The 17,005-nt window shown below is 38.4% G+C and overlaps 3 protein-coding genes across 4 annotated transcripts; all 3 read left to right on the top strand.

The window, feature by feature from the left end:
• Positions 1–370: 370 nt before the first annotated feature.
• On the top strand, positions 371–9,277 carry mrps15 (mitochondrial ribosomal protein S15). The gene is made up of 8 exons (XM_029129127.3): positions 371–609; positions 7,293–7,361; positions 7,443–7,518; positions 7,682–7,730; positions 8,046–8,130; positions 8,241–8,299; positions 8,686–8,877; positions 9,063–9,277. Exons 1-8 carry the CDS (start codon positions 483–485, stop codon positions 9,171–9,173), a joined length of 768 nt encoding a protein of 255 aa, XP_028984960.1. The 5' UTR covers positions 371–482; the 3' UTR covers positions 9,174–9,277.
• Positions 9,278–9,728: 451 nt separating this feature from the next.
• On the top strand, positions 9,729–11,316 carry LOC114842998 (cornifelin-like). Its single transcript, XM_029129128.3, has 4 exons — positions 9,729–9,861; positions 10,387–10,546; positions 10,664–10,800; positions 11,045–11,316. The coding sequence occupies exons 2-4, from the start codon at positions 10,435–10,437 to the stop codon at positions 11,147–11,149; spliced, it is 354 nt and encodes a 117-aa protein (XP_028984961.1). The 5' UTR covers positions 9,729–9,861; positions 10,387–10,434; the 3' UTR covers positions 11,150–11,316.
• A 148-nt stretch (positions 11,317–11,464) lies between these two features.
• On the top strand, positions 11,465–16,472 carry oscp1b (organic solute carrier partner 1b). Of its 2 annotated transcripts, none has more exons than XM_029129126.3 (10): positions 11,465–11,879; positions 13,363–13,517; positions 13,675–13,842; positions 14,052–14,132; positions 14,246–14,349; positions 14,757–14,885; positions 15,004–15,073; positions 15,165–15,304; positions 15,388–15,451; positions 15,627–16,472. In XM_029129126.3, the coding sequence occupies exons 1-10, from the start codon at positions 11,768–11,770 to the stop codon at positions 15,744–15,746; spliced, it is 1,143 nt and encodes a 380-aa protein (XP_028984959.1). In that variant the 5' UTR covers positions 11,465–11,767; the 3' UTR covers positions 15,747–16,472. The 2 variants fall into 2 exon arrangements, with proteins under 2 accessions (XP_028984959.1, XP_028984958.1); XM_029129125.3 differs by having other exon boundaries at positions 15,162–15,304.
• Positions 16,473–17,005: the final 533 nt, after the last annotated feature.

Below are 17,005 nucleotides of genomic sequence, written 5' to 3'. Positions count from 1 at the left end.
AAAACTCTCTGGCAAATAGTTTTAGGCCAGATTGATTACAATCATGCATTAGCATCTTCATACGTATATGTCTGTTTAGTAATGAGTACAAATGGATACTGACCAGTGGAAATGTTTACAAACATAAATTAAAAGATGAGATAATTTCCATTCATACATTTTCTACCGGCCGTGGGGGTGCTGGAGCCTGTCCCAGCAGGCTGAAGATGAGGCAGGGTACACCCTGACCAGGTCTACAGCCTATTGCAGGGCATGAGATGATTTATTAGATTATTTTCCTTTTATTCTCGGCGTTTGAGTTAGAATCGATCGATGTGCTCTGGGATCGTTGGTGCAGCCTAGAAGACGCTGCTCCATCTCACTCAACTAGTTTTGTCTGTTCAAAATGGCGAGTTCCGTGTAGGGGTCGAGTGTGATTGTCGGTGTAACTGTCACCACATTTGTTCGGTTTAGGGTCAACGTGGAAAGGGTCTTTCACCAGTATGTTGACCAGCACAGCTCTGCGGCTCCTAAAATCCTCCGCCGGGGTTTTGCGAGAGAGCGGCTCTTTGCGCTCCGCTGTCTCACTCGCACCGTGGGCACACAGCTCCGGACCCACGGCTGGTTCTGGTAGGTGCAGTAACAAGACTGCGGTCAAGTGAGCCGTCGTTCGTTCATCCGTCGTTCAGCCAGCCGCGCTTCAGAAACGTCTTGCGCCCGTATTACGCGCTTTACAGCAGAGAACAAAACACGCTCGTCGCGACTTCCTCTTTTCATAGCAACACGTCTGGTCTGTTCAAAATATTGAAAAATACGAAACAAAATATTGCATATATAGAAAAACTGTCGCCTAATGAAGATCTGTATACTTTTACTGTAAAATTAAGCATTTATTATTATTTAAAACTACCATGTCATACTGTGAAACTTTTATAATTAATAACTTAACTTTGGTGCATAGTTCCAGGCTCAGACCACTTTCCCCTTGTTCTACTAGAGGTGTACTATTACCCCACAAAGATTTGTGTATTTTTACTGTATAGTTTTGGATTTATTAGTATTCAAAACTACCAGTTCATACTGTAATACAGTCAACTTTGATCATTAATAACTTGACTTTGGTGCATAGTTCCAGGGTCAGACCACTTTCCCCTTGTTCTACTAGAAGTGTACTATCACCACACAAAGATTCATGTATTTTTACTGTATAGTTTATGATTTATTAGTATTCAAAACTACCATGTCATACTGTAACTGTATGGGCCGTACAGTCAACTTTAATCGTTAATAACTAGACTTTGGTGCATAGTTCCAGGCCCAGACCACTTTCCCCTTGTTCTACTAGATGTGTACTATCATCACACAAAGATTTGTGTATTTTTACTGTATAGTTTTGGATTTATTAGTACTTGAAAGTACTATGTCATACTGTAATACAGTCAACTTTGATCATTAATAACTTGACTTTGGTGCATAGTTCCAGGCCCAGACCACTTTCCCCTTGATCTACTAGATGTGTACTATCATCACAGAAAGATTCGTGTATTTTTACTGTATAGTTTTGGATTTATTAGTACTTGAAAGTACTATGTCATACTGTAATACAGTCAACTTTGATCATTAATAACTTGACTTTGGTGCATAGTTCCAGGCTCAGACCACTTTCCTCTTGTTCTACTAGAGGTGTACTATTACCCCACAAAGATCTGTATATTTTTACTGTATAGTTTTGGATTTATTAGTACTCAAAACTACCAGTTCATACTGTAACTGTATAGGCCGTATAGTCAACTTTAATGATCAATAACTTGACTTTGGTGCATAGTTCCAGGCCCAGACCACTTTCCCCTTGTTCTACTAGATGTGTACTATCACCACACAAAGATTCATGTATTTTTACTGTATAGTTTTGGATTTATTAGTACTCAAAACTACCAGTTCATACTGTAACTGTATAGGCCGTATAGTCAACTTTAATGATCAATAACTTGACTTTGGTGCATAGTTCCAGGCCCAGACCACTTTCCCCTTGTTCTACTAGATGTGTACTATCATCACAGAAAGATTCGTGTATTTTTACTGTATAGTTTTGGATTTATTAGTACTTGAAAGTACTATGTCATACTGTAATACAGTCAACTTTGATCATTAATAACTTGACTTTGGTGCATAGTTCCAGGCTCAGACCACTTTCCTCTTGTTCTACTAGAGGTGTACTATTACCCCACAAAGATCTGTATATTTTTACTGTATAGTTTTGGATTTATTAGTACTCAAAACTACCAGTTCATACTGTAACTGTATAGGCCGTATAGTCAACTTTAATGATCAATAACTTGACTTTGGTGCATAGTTCCAGGCCCAGACCACTTTCCCCTTGTTCTACTAGATGTGTACTATCACCACACAAAGATTCATGTATTTTTACTGTATAGTTTTGGATTTATTAGTACTCAAAACTACCAGTTCATACTGTAACTGTATAGGCCGTATAGTCAACTTTAATGATCAATAACTTGACTTTGGTGCATAGTTCCAGGCCCAGACCACTTTCCCCTTGTTCTACTAGATGTGTACTATCACCCCACAAAAATTCATGTATTTTTACTGTATAGTTTATGATTTATTACTACTTGAAAGTACTATGTCATACTGTAATACAGTCAACTTTGATCATTAATAACTTGACTTTGGTGCATAGTTCCAGGCTCAGACCACTTTCCCCTTGTTCTACTAGAGGTGTACTATTACCCCACAAAGATCTGTATATTTTTACTGTATAGTTTTGGATTTATTAGTATTCAAAACTACCAGTTCATACTGTAATACAGTCAACTTTGATCATTAATAACTTGACTTTGGTGCATAGTTCCAGGCCCAGACCACTTTCCCCTTGATCTACTAGATGTGTACTATCACCCCACAAAAATTCATGTATTTTTACTGTATAGTTTATGATTTATTAGTACTTGAAAGTACTATGTCATACTGTAATACAGTCAACTTTGATAATCAATAACTTGACTTTGGTGCATAGTTCCAGGCCCAGACCCCTTCCCCTTGTTCTACTAGATGTGTACTATCATCACACAAAGATTCGTGTATTTTTACTGTATAGTTTTGGATTTATTAGTACTTGAAAGTACTATGTCATACTGTAATACAGTCAACTTTGATCATTAATAACTTGACTTTGGTGCATAGTTCCAGGCTCAGACCACTTTCCCCTTGTTCTACTAGAGGTGTACTATTACCCCACAAAGATTCGTGTATTTTTACTGTATAGTTTAGGATTTATTAGTACTTGAAAGTACTATGTCATACTGTAATACAGTCAACTTTGATAATCAATAACTTGACTTTGGTGCATAGTTCCAGGCTCAGACCACTTTCCCCTTGTTCTACTAGAGGTGTACTATTACCCCACAAAGATTCATGTATTTTTACTGTATAGTTTATGATTTATTAGTATTCAAAACTACCATGTCATACTGTAACTGTATGGGCCGTATAGTCAACTTTAATCGTTAATAACTAGACTTTGGTGCATAGTTCCAGGCCCAGACCACTTTCCCCTTGTTCTACTAGATGTGTACTATTACCCCACAAAGATCTGTATATTTTTACTGTATAGTTTATGATTTATTAGTACTTGAAAGTACTATGTCATACTGTAACTGTATGGGCCGTATAGTCAACTTTAATCGTTAATAACTTAACTTTGGTGCATAGTTCCAGGCCCAGACCACTTTCCCCTTGATCTACTAGATGTGTACTATCATCACAGAAAGATTCGTGTATTTTTACTGTATAGTTTTGGATTTATTAGTACTTGAAAGTACTATGTCATACTGTAATACAGTCAACTTTGATCATTAATAACTTGACTTTGGTGCATAGTTCCAGGCCCAGACCACTTTCCCCTTGTTCTACTAGATGTGTACTATCATCACACAAAGATTCGTGTATTTTTACTGTATAGTTTTGGATTTAGCAGTACTTGAAAGTACTATGTCATACTGTAATACAGTCAACTTTGATAATCAATAACTTGACTTTGGTGCATAGTTCCAGGCTCAGACCACTTTCCCCCTGATCTACTAGAGATGTACTATCACCCCACAAAGATCTGTGTACTTTTACTGTATAGTTTAGGATTTTAGTAGTACCATGTTATGCCGAAATATGGCCCTTACAGTCAAGCATAAAACCAATAAGTACTGCACTACAAACAGTGTAGTGTGTAACTTTCTTTTTTATTGTTTTAAGTCTGTATTGTGAAGAGAGAATAATTGCATTAAATGTAATCCTGAATATTTGGTTATATACATTTTGTATTTACATTTTAGTGTTCAAAACTAGATATTACAATGTGTAAGAACAGAGACGGCAATAACTTTGATAAAACAAACTCCAGACATGGGAAATGGTTTAATGAGAACAAATAACGATTTCAGTATCCATCCATTTTCAACCGCTTTTTCTTGGGGCGGGTCGCGGGGGCAACAGTCTAATCAAACTTCAAACTTCCCTCTCTCCAGACACTTCCTCCAGTTCAGCCCAGGACCTGTTTGCCTTGGGAGACCCTACCAGGGGCATTTAGCCCCCAACAACATAGCTCCCGGGGTCATTCAGGCACACAAACTCCTCCACCACGTTAATGTATGTTTCACACATAAATATTCAGTTTTTGACTGTTCCATGACTTTATATTAAACATTAAACATTTAGTTTCAATATTAAAAGTCACACTTTGGAGTCCTAACAGATGGTAATAAAAGGATTTAATGTGTGTTTTCTTAGCCTCACTCAGTTTTTTTATGAAAAGTGACATAATCTGGGCCTGGCATTATGCACTAAAGTCAAGTTATTCATCATCATAGTTGAATATAAGGCCCATAGAGTATTACAGTATGACCTGGAAGTTTTGAATACTAATAAATCCAAAACTATACAGTAAAAATACACGAATCTTTGTGGGGTAATAGTACACCTCTAGTAGAACAAGGGGAAAGTGGTCTGAGCCTGGAACTATGCACCAAAGTCAAGTTATTAATGATCAAAGTTGACTGTATTACAGTATGACATAGTACTTTCAAGTACTAATAAATCCAAAACTATACAGTAAAAATACACGAATCTTTGTGTGATGATAGTACACATCTAGTAGAACAAGGGGAAAGTGGTCTGGGCCTGGAACTATGCACCAAAGTCAAGTTATTGATTATCAAAGTTGACTGTATTACAGTATGACATAGTACTTTCAAGTACTGCTAAATCCAAAACTATACAGTAAAAATACACGAATTTTTGTGTGATGATAGTACACATCTAGTAGAACAAGGGGAAAGTGGTCTGGGCCTGGAACTATGCACCAAAGTCTAGTTATTAACGATTAAAGTTGACTATACGGCCCATACAGTTACAGTATGACATAGTACTTTCAAGTACTAATAAATCATAAACTATACAGTAAAAATATACAGATCTTTGTGGGGTAATAGTACACATCTAGTAGAACAAGGGGAAAGTGGTCTGAGCCTGGAACTATGCACCAAAGTTAAGTTATTAACGATTAAAGTTGACTATACGGCCCATACAGTTACAGTATGACATAGTACTTTCAAGTACTACTAAATCATAAACTATACAGTAAAAATATACAGATCTTTGTGGGGTAATAGTACACATCTAGTAGAACAAGGGGAAAGTGGTCTGGGCCTGGAACTATGCACCAAAGTCTAGTTATTAACGATTAAAGTTGACTATACGGCCCATACAGTTACAGTATGACATGGTAGTTTTGAATACTAATAAATCATAAACTATACAGTAAAAATACATGAATCTTTGTGGGGTGATAGTACACTTCTAGTAGAACAAGGGGAAAGTGGTCTGAGCCTGGAACTATGCACCAAAGTCAAGTTATTAATGATCAAAGTTGACTGTATTACAGTATGAACTGGTAGTTTTGAATACTAATAAATCCAAAACTATACAGTAAAAATACACAAATCTTTGTGGGGTAATAGTACACCTCTAGTAGAACAAGGGGAAAGTGGTCTGAGCCTGGAACTATGCACCAAAGTTAAGTTATTAATTATAAAAGTTTCACAGTATGACATGGTAGTTTTAAATAATAATAAATGCTTAATTTTACAGTAAAAGTATACAGATCTTCATTAGGCGACAGTTTTTCTATATATGCAATATTTTGTTTCGTATTTTTCAATATTTTGAACAGACCAGACGTGTCGCTATGAAAAGAGGAAGTCGCAACGAGCGTGTTTTGTTCTCTGCTGTAAAGCGCGTAATACGGGCGCAAGACGTTTCTGAAGCGCGGCTGGCTGAACGACGGATGAACGAACGACGGCTCACTTGACCGCAGTGTAACAAGACAAGCCAGCAAATGTGCCATCAACGTGTTGTTTTACAACGTTGCCTTAGCTAAGTGCTAAGGCAACGTTAGTCTAGTAGCAGTAACTGAAACTGAACGAAAAGGCTAAAAAGTAGATTAGCATTAGCTGGCAAAATAGATAAATACTCATACTAAGACTGTATATGAATCTGTCTAAACAGTACAACAGCTGGTTCCAGATCAGGCTCATTTAATAGATAGATAAATTAACTTTATTGATCCCACAGCGGGGAAATTCAATAATTACCTCAGAAATTATTGTTGTACACAGCTGGGAGGTCTGCTCTATTTAATAAGCTTATTCATGTTTTCAACTTTACATGACCCATTCCTTCTACACATAAAGCGTTTTACTGCGATGCACTGGTTGTCACTATGTGTGCTAACATACCCCACAAGTGCGCCCTGCCTTGTCTAAATGACGCACATTCTTATCTTATTAAGCTGATCAAGGGCAGCTATAGTTTCATTTTCCCCTGTTGAATCTGCTCGCATGTTGACAACTGACTGTCTAGCAAAAATTAAATTATAGACAGTGTAGCCTGCATCACAAATGTGTATTTTACAGGAAATTACGACATTTGATGATAAATTGATACTGATATTTAAAACCACCGCCCTGTCACCATCTGATTTGTGCAATAGATCTGGTGTGTAGGAAAGCCATGCACCACTATACGTGCTGGTTGTGCACTTATGAATATGTAACGTAGAAGCCACCTGGTGACACATGTGTCTTTAATTATTTCTTCACTCACTTACATTTGAGAAGGTATATTACCAAATTATCTTTCTGTTGTGCAACATCTCTTTGATTTTTCAAGCAGCAATGAATGAGTCAATGGTTTTGTTCCTTTAGAACTCATATATACTTTTGTTCTTCCTCTTTGGTCAGTTGCAGGAAGCTTTATTGTTCCATCACCGCAGAGACACTATGCTCGGGCTCCAAAGCAAAAGAAGACTGGTACGTCAAAAAAGCTGTGTATTCACCAGACCATGTTCTAACATTTGAGATGTCGTCATCCAAACATGTTGTGTCTTCCAGGCCCTGTGGGCCAGCTCAGTGATCTCTCTCCAACCATGTTGAAGTTGGATTATTCACCTGTACCCCTCGCTCAAACGTAAGCATACATACACACTCCACATGAAATGACTATGTGTATATATATAAGATAGTCATTTATTCGTCCAACAATGGGGCAAATGCTAATTATAATTTGGTATGGATATATTTATTAGATTAAATCACTAAATTTCTAACACTGGAGCATTTTATGTTGATAGGACTGATGATCTGGTAAAAAGACTTCTTTCCCTGGAGTTAGCAAGTCATGTAAGTAGAAGTCAGTAGATTGTGTTTACGTGTTTTCTGTTTTTTCCCCAATATCATGATTTGTTGCTTTTATTGTCATACAAAGCTGTGGGCAAGAAGGCTCAGCAGGTTGTTCTTTCTGAGGAGGCTCAGGCCCTTTAAGGTCTGCAGCACCATGCTGAGGATGTTCTGAGCCTCTGGTGGCCAGTGTTGTGTTTTACGATCAAAGTGTGCAAAATAACGTCCCTCTGGGATTAAATAATAAAGTTTTTTTAATCTTGAATATACACCTTGAATTGTAAAATGGGTTGCTTAATACTCCGATCTTGTCCACAGAGTGAAAAACTCCAGCTGAAAAGGGAACAGCTCATTGCAAAAGTCCAACGTGATGAGAACGACCGCAGCTCGACAGAAGTCCAGGGTCTGTTTCTGTGTTACATTCTTGGGCATAATGTTGCAACTTAAATTCAAAGGTAGTAGATGTGAAGTGTGTTTTAATGTTTTGCTGTCTTTTACTTTTATGTCCCTCAGTGGCTATTTTGACAACAAGAATTCGAAACTATCAGGAGCACATGCAAAAACATCACAAGGTGAGTCAAGAAGTTCTTCTGGCTTGTATAATGAATTTTGACATGATTTTGGTCTGAAAATGAGTAATGTAAAAAAAAATGTGATGATGTAATGTGATTTAGGGCAGTTGACTTGCAACCCAAGAACTTTTCACTTATGTCACCACATTTCCTCTCCGTCTTCCTCTGTTGTCAATTGTGCATGAACTACAGGATATCCTGTGTACTCCCCCCACATGAAGTACAAACATACGTAGGACATGGTTGGAAAATGTCTTACTTTTTTGGTTAAAAATGACATAGTAGGGTATTGACGTTATATTAACCATTTCCTTGTGAGCATTGGTTGCTAATTGGTCATTAGTTGCTAATTCAGCCCCCTTCATTTGTGTGTTGTTTCTTTCCAGGACAAAGCTAACAAGAGGCGAATGCTCATGGCCATTGACCGAAGGAAAAAGCTCTTAAGAAGCCTTAGATTAGTTCGCTATGATGCCTTTGAGAAAGTGTGCGAGCAGCTGGGCATCACCTACACTTTCCCCCCAGAGTACTACAGACGGCTCACCCGCCGCTGGCTGACAAAGAAGGCCTTCTGTATCAAGGTATCAAAAACAATTTTCATCAATTCAATTTCATTTTAATGATGATTGTAGTAAGTTGTTGTTTTATTATCCTAAAGGAGGAAAAATGTGAGCAAATAATGTCTTAGTCAAGCTTAACTGACTTTTCATGGGTGTTATTGTATTTCATGCCCACCCTAACACTTCATGGTCATGTTTTTTGACAGGTGTTCAAAGAAGTGCAAAAGCAGAAAGCCGAGCAGAGACTGAAGATGAAGCAAAGCTTGACTTCTACAGGCACAGAAGCAGCCAAGACAAAAGGAATAGAGACGCAATAAAAGACATTATACTGGCTTCCTTGTTTAATGTTACCATTATTAAAGCTTTTAGATTCAGGTTAATGTCAGAGTTGTTGAGTCAAATAAAGGAACATTAAATATGAGACTTCTAAATGTGTATGTGCAGACATGTTGTACTATTAAATATCATGAATCATTTCACTCATATGATGAAAACAACTGAAACGCAAATGTGGAACACAAATAAACCAAACTATTAGGAGAAACCTGATGGTACGTGACAAAAAAAGCCTCAGCGGTGTTTTGTGGTTTCTGTCAGTTGACAAAGTGCTTGTTAAGCTATATTAATATTAATAACTAACATCAATGCCATCAATCACACAATACAGCACCTTTATTACCCACAATGCACTACATCTGCAAATGGTTATTATGAAAACTGTCTACTCAATAAAACGTTTTAAAAGCAGAGTTTTTGCAGGTGCATGTTTGCTTGTTCTGGTTCAGGCCTCATAAATCCATTCCTTCTTCAAACTTTGTGGTTCTAATAGAGAAGCGATTCGTGTGAATGAAGTGAGTTTGTCAGTGAATCACCACAGATCTTTGTCATCCCCAGAAAACAGCAGCTTGGGCAAAGCAGCATTTCGCAGCTTGAGCTTGACGCGGCTTCCTGTGTGGTGTGCAGTTTGTCAGTTTGATCAGGAGGAGTGCAGACTGACAGCTTCTGGTAAGCAACACCTCTTTTTCCACTCGAACTAACTTTAAGATAAAAGATTTTATTTTAAATGACGTTGGTTTAAACAACCATATATTTGTTCTGAAATCTATTGGTTTCATTTTACTGTACTTTTACATGGCTCGTAAGATTGTTTTACTATGATGCGTTTTCTACAAGCAACATAATATAGTTTCAAAGAGATACAAGTTTGCTGGTTCTTGACATGATGAAAATATAAATCCTTTTTTTTAAGTCCTTACTAAATGATTAGAGTGTCAATCTAAAAATTTCAGGAGCCACAAACCAGTGCTGCATTTAGTCTTAAGGAAGTTAAATATCTGTTGCATGCTTGCAAGCGAGTTTCACGATCACTGTCTGAGCTGTAGATCAAGATGTAAGACGTACATTTTTATCTTAGCCTGGTTTTACTGTTGAAAAGAGTCCATCTGTTTCTTATGCACTCACATAAGATTGACTTAATGTGAGAACAGTTCTGACACATGGAAAGATTGATTTAAGTCATTTCTCCTACAGCTTTTCCACTTGCACTCTAACAAGACAAAGCAGACCCAGTGACTGAAAATGTCGAACCCAGTGATCACCCATCAACCAGGTGCGGGCGGCTATGGGACCAATGTCCAGACAGGAGACTGGAGCACAGGCCTGTGTTCCTGCTGCAGTGACCTGTTAGTCTGTGAGTACAGTGCTATATACAGTGATATAGACAGTATAATAGATGATGCTTGTGAAGAGATGCACATGTTGCTTTCCCTTTCAAAGTTTAACTATGAATTATACTTGTAATGTGCAGGTGCTCTTGGATGTGTCTGTCCAATGGCACTGAGCTGCTACACAGCAAATAAGTATGGAGAAAACTGCTGTTTGGGTTTTGTGCCAGGAGGCCTGACAGCCATGAGGACACATATGAGGCTGACCTATGGTATTCAGGTACAAAACACATGTTAAATTATTAGTATTTGTGTCATGTACTTTTTAAATAAACTTCCCACGTGAAAACACTTGGGAAGTTTATTACAAAACTCACAAATTACACAAGATTGGGAAATTACGGTTGTTTGCAGCTATTAGGAAACTAGGATTTCAGCAAATTTTCTCAGAACGTTGACATTGAGTGCTAGGATTAGGTTATTTAACTTGTATTGTGTATGTTTTGTGTGTATGTTAACCACAGGGAACCGTATGCAACGATGCCTTGATGACCTTCTTCTGTGGACTTTGTGAAGTGTGCAGGATGGCAAGAGAAATCCGCATAAGAAATGGAGAGGTGTCGCCATAACCAGCCCAGCCTACAGAGAACTGATACCGATATGTAGCCCCTGTTTCTGTGACTTTCACACTGCAGTAATGAATTTGAAATACGCAATCCATTAGCTGGGTCCATGTAACCCTGTGAAAAATATCTGCCAAATTTGCATTAGTGTAAATAAATTTCATTTAATTTCAGTTTTGTCACATCATTTGACAACACATTCAAAAATATGTATGTGTTGTCAATAAAAATATTTTATTGTGCTGGTGCCTTTCTCTCATGACAGCAGATGCAACAGATAATAAAACTATATCTTATCTAACGTTTTTCCTTTTTTGGAAAAATAAATTGTATACATATATAAATGAAGTGTTTCAATTTTCCGTCCCTGCTATTGGAAAACAGGATTTGTTTCCATGTGCACAAAATAATTCACACCGTGGTTAAATCGGAAGTTCTACGCTGCTGCCTTCTTCTTTTCTTCTTCCGCTACGTCATCACGTCCAGAGCTCTGATTGGTTGCTACTGTCTGTGACCTGGCAACCAGAAGAGGCTTTACCAAACAGACAGACCCCCTGGCATCAACAAAACAAGCTAGCATCTGGGTGTTTTATTCTGCGAAACGCAGCCGTCCAAACTAGCACCATGTCTTCAAGGACTCTACCGCTGCTTTTCATCAATCTCGGAGGAGAAATGCTGTATATTCTGGACCAGCGGCTTCGAGCCCAGAATATCCCCGCTGATAAAGCTAAGAAAGGTAGTTAACCTAGCAGCTAAGCAGCTACCAGCACAGGTGTCAGCGTGTGCAGGGACGTTAAAACGCTCCTTTACCCAGATCGTTCGTCCGTTCAGTGAGTGACAGTTTTAGCTGCTTAAGAAATAGTTTCTACAAAGACGCGTCAATTGGGTTATGTGTAAAATGTTTACAAAAACAAATATCTCAGAACGTGCAGATGACCCTGCCTCTTGTTCTGACTGCTGAGTTTGGCTCCAGCAGAATAGTTGGATAGATGATTACAGAAAGGCAGATTACTATGAGTAATAGTACGAGGTTTTGTTAGTTGTCATCTGTGTCTTTTTTTTTTGGAGAGTGGGTGTCCTAGGATCAGCTGACTGTTGACTCTGTCACTGCAGTGACTCAAGAGCTATTTGCTACCACAGGGTTGGTGGTTTGATTCCTGGCTTCCCTGAGTCATGTGTCAGCAGCTCTGTCACCGGTGTATGAATGGGTGAATGTATATGTCGTATAAAAGTACTTTGAGTGCCACTAGATACTGTAGGTCTGTCTATTCATGTACTGCATCCCAGCCTGATATGATAATGTGGACAGCAGGGCTTTGTGCATGTCATCCCATCTGATACAGTACAGAGCTCCATGTTTCTCTGAACACTGCTCATGTTTGTTGTGCTGCAGAATAAACTGGATTGGTGACACTGCATGGTAAATGCAGTGTTACATCTATACAATATATAAATTTTTTTGGTCAGGTCTTTAGATGTCATTTTTACATTTATATTTGTATATGTCCTTTTTAATTTATAAAGTTTGCAATATAGCTGGCTGGATAGAGGCGGACAGAAGGAGAGGTATTATTTCAGAGTATACCTATACACTCGTGCATTAGTAGCTCTCTGCTCTGCTTTGGCATAGACTGAACCAGTGTTCTGGGTAAGCACTACTTCTTGTTAAGTTAACAACGACTGAGACCTCATATGTACAGACAAGCTCAAAAATAATATGCTGTGGTTGTCTCTGCATGCAGGTACATCCTGTTTGAGGTCGGGGCACTCGGCTGCTCAGGCCCTGGAAGAATGTGTTTTTCTCACAGGGGCTTGAGCATGTAGTGACACTAGTAATGAAATTACAGGCCATTTCAGGCCTCTAAGTAGGTTTATACCACATAATAAAACATACACTGAAAGTCTAAAGATCATCTCAAATGTGTTAAGAAAACAATTGCATTCATTTCTCATCTGGGGTCTTCACACTGTTGCTGCTTTGAGAGCATTATTTCATATTCACGCCTCTTTTATTTATTTGAACTTTCCTGCTGCCAAGTAGGATATGTGCTCATGGCTTTCCACGCTGTTGCTTTATTAGGGCCTTTGGGATTAGGCTTGGGAACATGTATTTTTAGCCAACATAGTATGATACGCTTATTTGCCTGCTTCTGACCCTACAATGCATAGAGCACACTTAATTCTTTGTACTGTTTCTGTTGTACTGTTTGCTTAATTAGTTATGAATGACATCATCACCACTATGTTCAACAAAAAGTTTCTGGAGGAGCTTTTTAAGCCACAGGAGCTTTACTCCAAGAAGGCCCTGCGGACTGTGTTTGACAGACTGGCCCACGCATCCATAATGAGACTCAATCAAGCTAGCATGGACAAGGTAGAGTGATCATGCATACAGTGGTTGTAGTTCTGTAGTAATCCTGAAGTAACTCTGTCATTGTATGTGGCTCCCTCTGCTGTTTGTTATGCAAACTTATAGTGACTTTTATTTTAATGGTGCAGAAATGAAATTGTGCATCTGTTTCTTTGTACAGCTCTATGACTTGATGACCATGGCTTTCAAGTATCAAGTGCTTCTGTGTCTGCGACCTAAAGACATCCTCCTGGTTTCCTTCAACCACATGGATGCAATCAAGGACTTTGTGAAAGACACTCCCAGCATTCTCAGCCTGGTCGATGAGACATACCGGCAGCTCATAGAGGTACAAGTGTGTGACCCTGTTTTTGTTTTGCATAAAACATATTTCAGTTTTGGTTATGAGAGAAAAAATCCTAAACTATATCAAGTAACCAAAACAGTACAGCAGACAGACAGAGAAAGCAATGAAAACAGTTCTGTCGAGATTTAAACTCACTCGGTTTCTTTTTTACACGAAACTAGATGTTGATGTTTTAAATTTTTACTCCACAGATGTACACGTCTTTATCACATGGTGAATTTCAGCTAATTAGACAAACTCTTCTAATTTTCTTCCAAGACATGCACATAAGGGTAAGTTTGACATTTGTTTGACCTAAAGGTAATATTTGACCTTTTAAAGAATGTCAAAGCCTTGTTTGTGTTCCTCCTACAAACCTATTCCTGTTTGTCTGCCTCTTTGACAGGTGTCTATCTTCCTCAAGGACAAGGTGCAGAACTCTAATGGTCGTTTTGTCCTTCCTACTAGCGGTCCGGTACCTCATGGAACACAGGTCCCCGGCTTGATAAGGTACTAAATCCTGCAGCTCCTCTCATTCAGAAACAATCACAATATGATTTAAATAAGTGTGAATTAAAGTTGGATCATTGAATGAGACTTTTACCTTCCTCTTTAATTCTGGTCTTTTGTCATTCCTATACTCTGGTTGTATCCAGACAGTCTAATCTGATGTTAAGTAGGTCTAACTGCAGCTAATTGCATTACAGAAGTTTCACATGAACAAGTATTTGCCTTCTAATTTTAGATGTGTTTTACCTTATCAGATTACCTAATGCTAACCAAGTAGGTGCTGTTTTTTTAATCATTTAATTATTTGAGGAAACAAACGGACACAGGTGTATTAAAAGCAATAAACACTTACTTGACAACGGAGGCACTGTGAACGTGTTTGTCCCCAATGTTTCTGTCTCTTCCAGGATGTTTAGCTGTACTGGTGAGGAGGTGACCAGACTGCAGTTCAATAATGGAGGCAACTACACTGCTGGTCTTAGGGAAGGATCTTTTGAAATGTTTGGAGACAGGGTTACAAAACTGGGCACAAACATGTAAGTTGTGCAACCTACATGTACAACTATTTTCAAAAACCTTTTCAAAAGTTTTTTTTTAAATTTTTATCACTTTGTTGTATTTATGTCAGTCTCTTTTTTGTTTTTTGTTTTTCAGGTACAGTGTGAGTCGTCCAGTGGAAACCCATATGTCAGGAACATCTAAGAGTTCTGCCCAGCATACGAAGGTGAAACCAGCACACTTGAGCTCTTTACAGTGTTCACATTACCTACACATTACTCTCTTGTGCGTCACCATCATCTTCTACTTGTCAGCAGGTCAACACTGCTCCCAACCCTCTGGCTAAAGAGGAGCTGAATCTTTTAGCCAAGTTAATGGGAGGCTTAGAAGTTCAAAAAACAGGAAATGCAGACAGTGGCTTTCGAGTTAATCTTTTTGCCACTGATGAGGAAGAAGAGTGAGTTGATTATGTGCTCATTGTACATGATTTAATTTGTTGTAGTTGTTCCAAACTAACAGTGGGATTCTCTTTTATCACAGAGAGGCATTAATAACAAGGCCAGATGAACTGTCTTATGGAGTCATAAACATCCAAGCAACAAAGGTAAAGGTTAAATGGTAGTATCACATGTCTGCTGTATTTTACCCTCAACATCACATCAATGGACTGAAATGTAATATAAGCAGTAGTTAGAGTTCAGCCTTTGCTAGTCAAACAGGATTTATGATGAGATATTAGTTTCTTTGATGAACATAAAAACATTGTGATTGTCCATTAGGACCATCAGGCTAATGCTGAGCTGGCCAAGATCATGGGAGAGTTCACAGAGTCTGGACATCAGTCTCCGAGTGCCAGCAGCAAAGGAGATGACCTTCTGGCCATGATGGACGGTCTGTGACATGGCTGCCCTGACAGAAAAGCCCAGAGGGCGGGGCAGCAACATTCCCCTCTGCTGTAGACCAGAAAGCTGTCTTTACCTGCTAACGCGCGGCCGCACCATCAAAAGCAGCCAGAAAACCGTCTTCTTTGGGTGCTGAAGATGACGATGCAGATGATCACAGGTGTTTTCATCAGGTGTCAAATGAGCAACTGTGAATCTACATAGTGATCTAAGCTTTAGGCTGTAATACACTTTAAGGGTGTGTTTCAGCTTCAGTTCAAGTTATACAGTAGGTCTCTGTCAGTGTGTATATGTGATAATAGCAAAACATTGGCTCAACACGTCACATTTTTTAAACTCTGACTCAGACTGAGCTGCTGTGCACAATAACATGTTACATCTTTCAATTGACAGATCTTATGGTCTATAATTTTGTGTTTACATTACAGTAAAACCATTCTACCCTTCAACGGTATTAAGAAACTACTTGTAAGATATTTTCCACAACTGTGATGTTGCTGAATGTTGAGATATGACCAAGAAATCAGAAATGTGCATCAGAGTACATTATTATCAGACACAGTAATGCAATAGAATTGTCTAATATGTACATATGTTTATTATACACAATATTTATTGATTGCATTATTTTCTGTGAATAGAGAACATACTGCTGCAGTTGCTGAATTGTTAAATGTGCAATGTAGACTTTTTAATAAACAGCAGAACACATTAGAGCATAAACTGTAGAATTGGCTTGGATCGTGATGCAATAGAGTGTTAATAATGGCATGGAGCGTGCAATAGCTGCTTGTAATTGAACAGACACAACGGTAGGGGGAGCTCAAGAACCTCTGAACACTACTGTGTCAAACAGACCACAGTACATTAATGCAGAGCATTTAATGTTATATTGTTTTTTAAAAATGCACAGCATACAGTTAGGTGTCCTCCTAAGGTCCAGGTTTTTCCAACTTCCCTTGGATGATTACAACTTAAACTGAATTATAAAGAAGATGTGTTACTGATAATAACTATACATACACATTTTAGCAGCAAATCAGAACATTAAAAGCAATATGCTAGAATATCCTTTACAAGGTTCCACTCCTACGCTGACCTACTATGTGAATTGCTATAGCAACAGCTACCTGTACCAGTGACATTTGTATGCAGCCTGCCTGCAGACAAGTGAGACTGTGATGTTCTCTGCTGCCCCATTCAATCACACACACACACACACACACACACATGAACATGATGCATACCATGCAGGC

Source organism: Betta splendens, chromosome 16 (genome assembly GCF_900634795.4).
Source record: "Betta splendens chromosome 16, fBetSpl5.4, whole genome shotgun sequence".
Lineage (NCBI taxonomy): Eukaryota > Metazoa > Chordata > Actinopteri > Anabantiformes > Osphronemidae > Betta > Betta splendens.
This window is presented reverse-complemented; position numbering and strand designations above follow the sequence as displayed.

Bases quoted from the DNA above. Each gene is read 5' to 3' on its own strand.
- LOC114842998 (XM_029129128.3), top strand. From the start codon at position 10,435: ATGTCGAACCCAGTGATCACCCATCAACCAGGTGCGGGCGGCTATGGG. The intron at 10,547-10,663 runs GTGAGTACAGTG...TGTAATGTGCAG, and splicing joins CTGCAGTGACCTGTTAGTCT to GTGCTCTTGGATGTGTCTGT. The intron at 10,801-11,044 runs GTACAAAACACA...TGTTAACCACAG, and splicing joins GGCTGACCTATGGTATTCAG to GGAACCGTATGCAACGATGC.
- mrps15 (XM_029129127.3), top strand. From the start codon at position 483: ATGTTGACCAGCACAGCTCTGCGGCTCCTAAAATCCTCCGCCGGGGTT. The intron at 610-7,292 runs GTAGGTGCAGTA...CTCTTTGGTCAG, and splicing joins CGGACCCACGGCTGGTTCTG to TTGCAGGAAGCTTTATTGTT. The intron at 7,362-7,442 runs GTACGTCAAAAA...TGTGTCTTCCAG, and splicing joins TCCAAAGCAAAAGAAGACTG to GCCCTGTGGGCCAGCTCAGT.
- oscp1b (XM_029129125.3), top strand. From the start codon at position 11,768: ATGTCTTCAAGGACTCTACCGCTGCTTTTCATCAATCTCGGAGGAGAA. The intron at 13,843-14,051 runs GTACAAGTGTGT...TTTACTCCACAG, and splicing joins CATACCGGCAGCTCATAGAG to ATGTACACGTCTTTATCACA. The intron at 14,133-14,245 runs GTAAGTTTGACA...CCTCTTTGACAG, and splicing joins TCCAAGACATGCACATAAGG to GTGTCTATCTTCCTCAAGGA.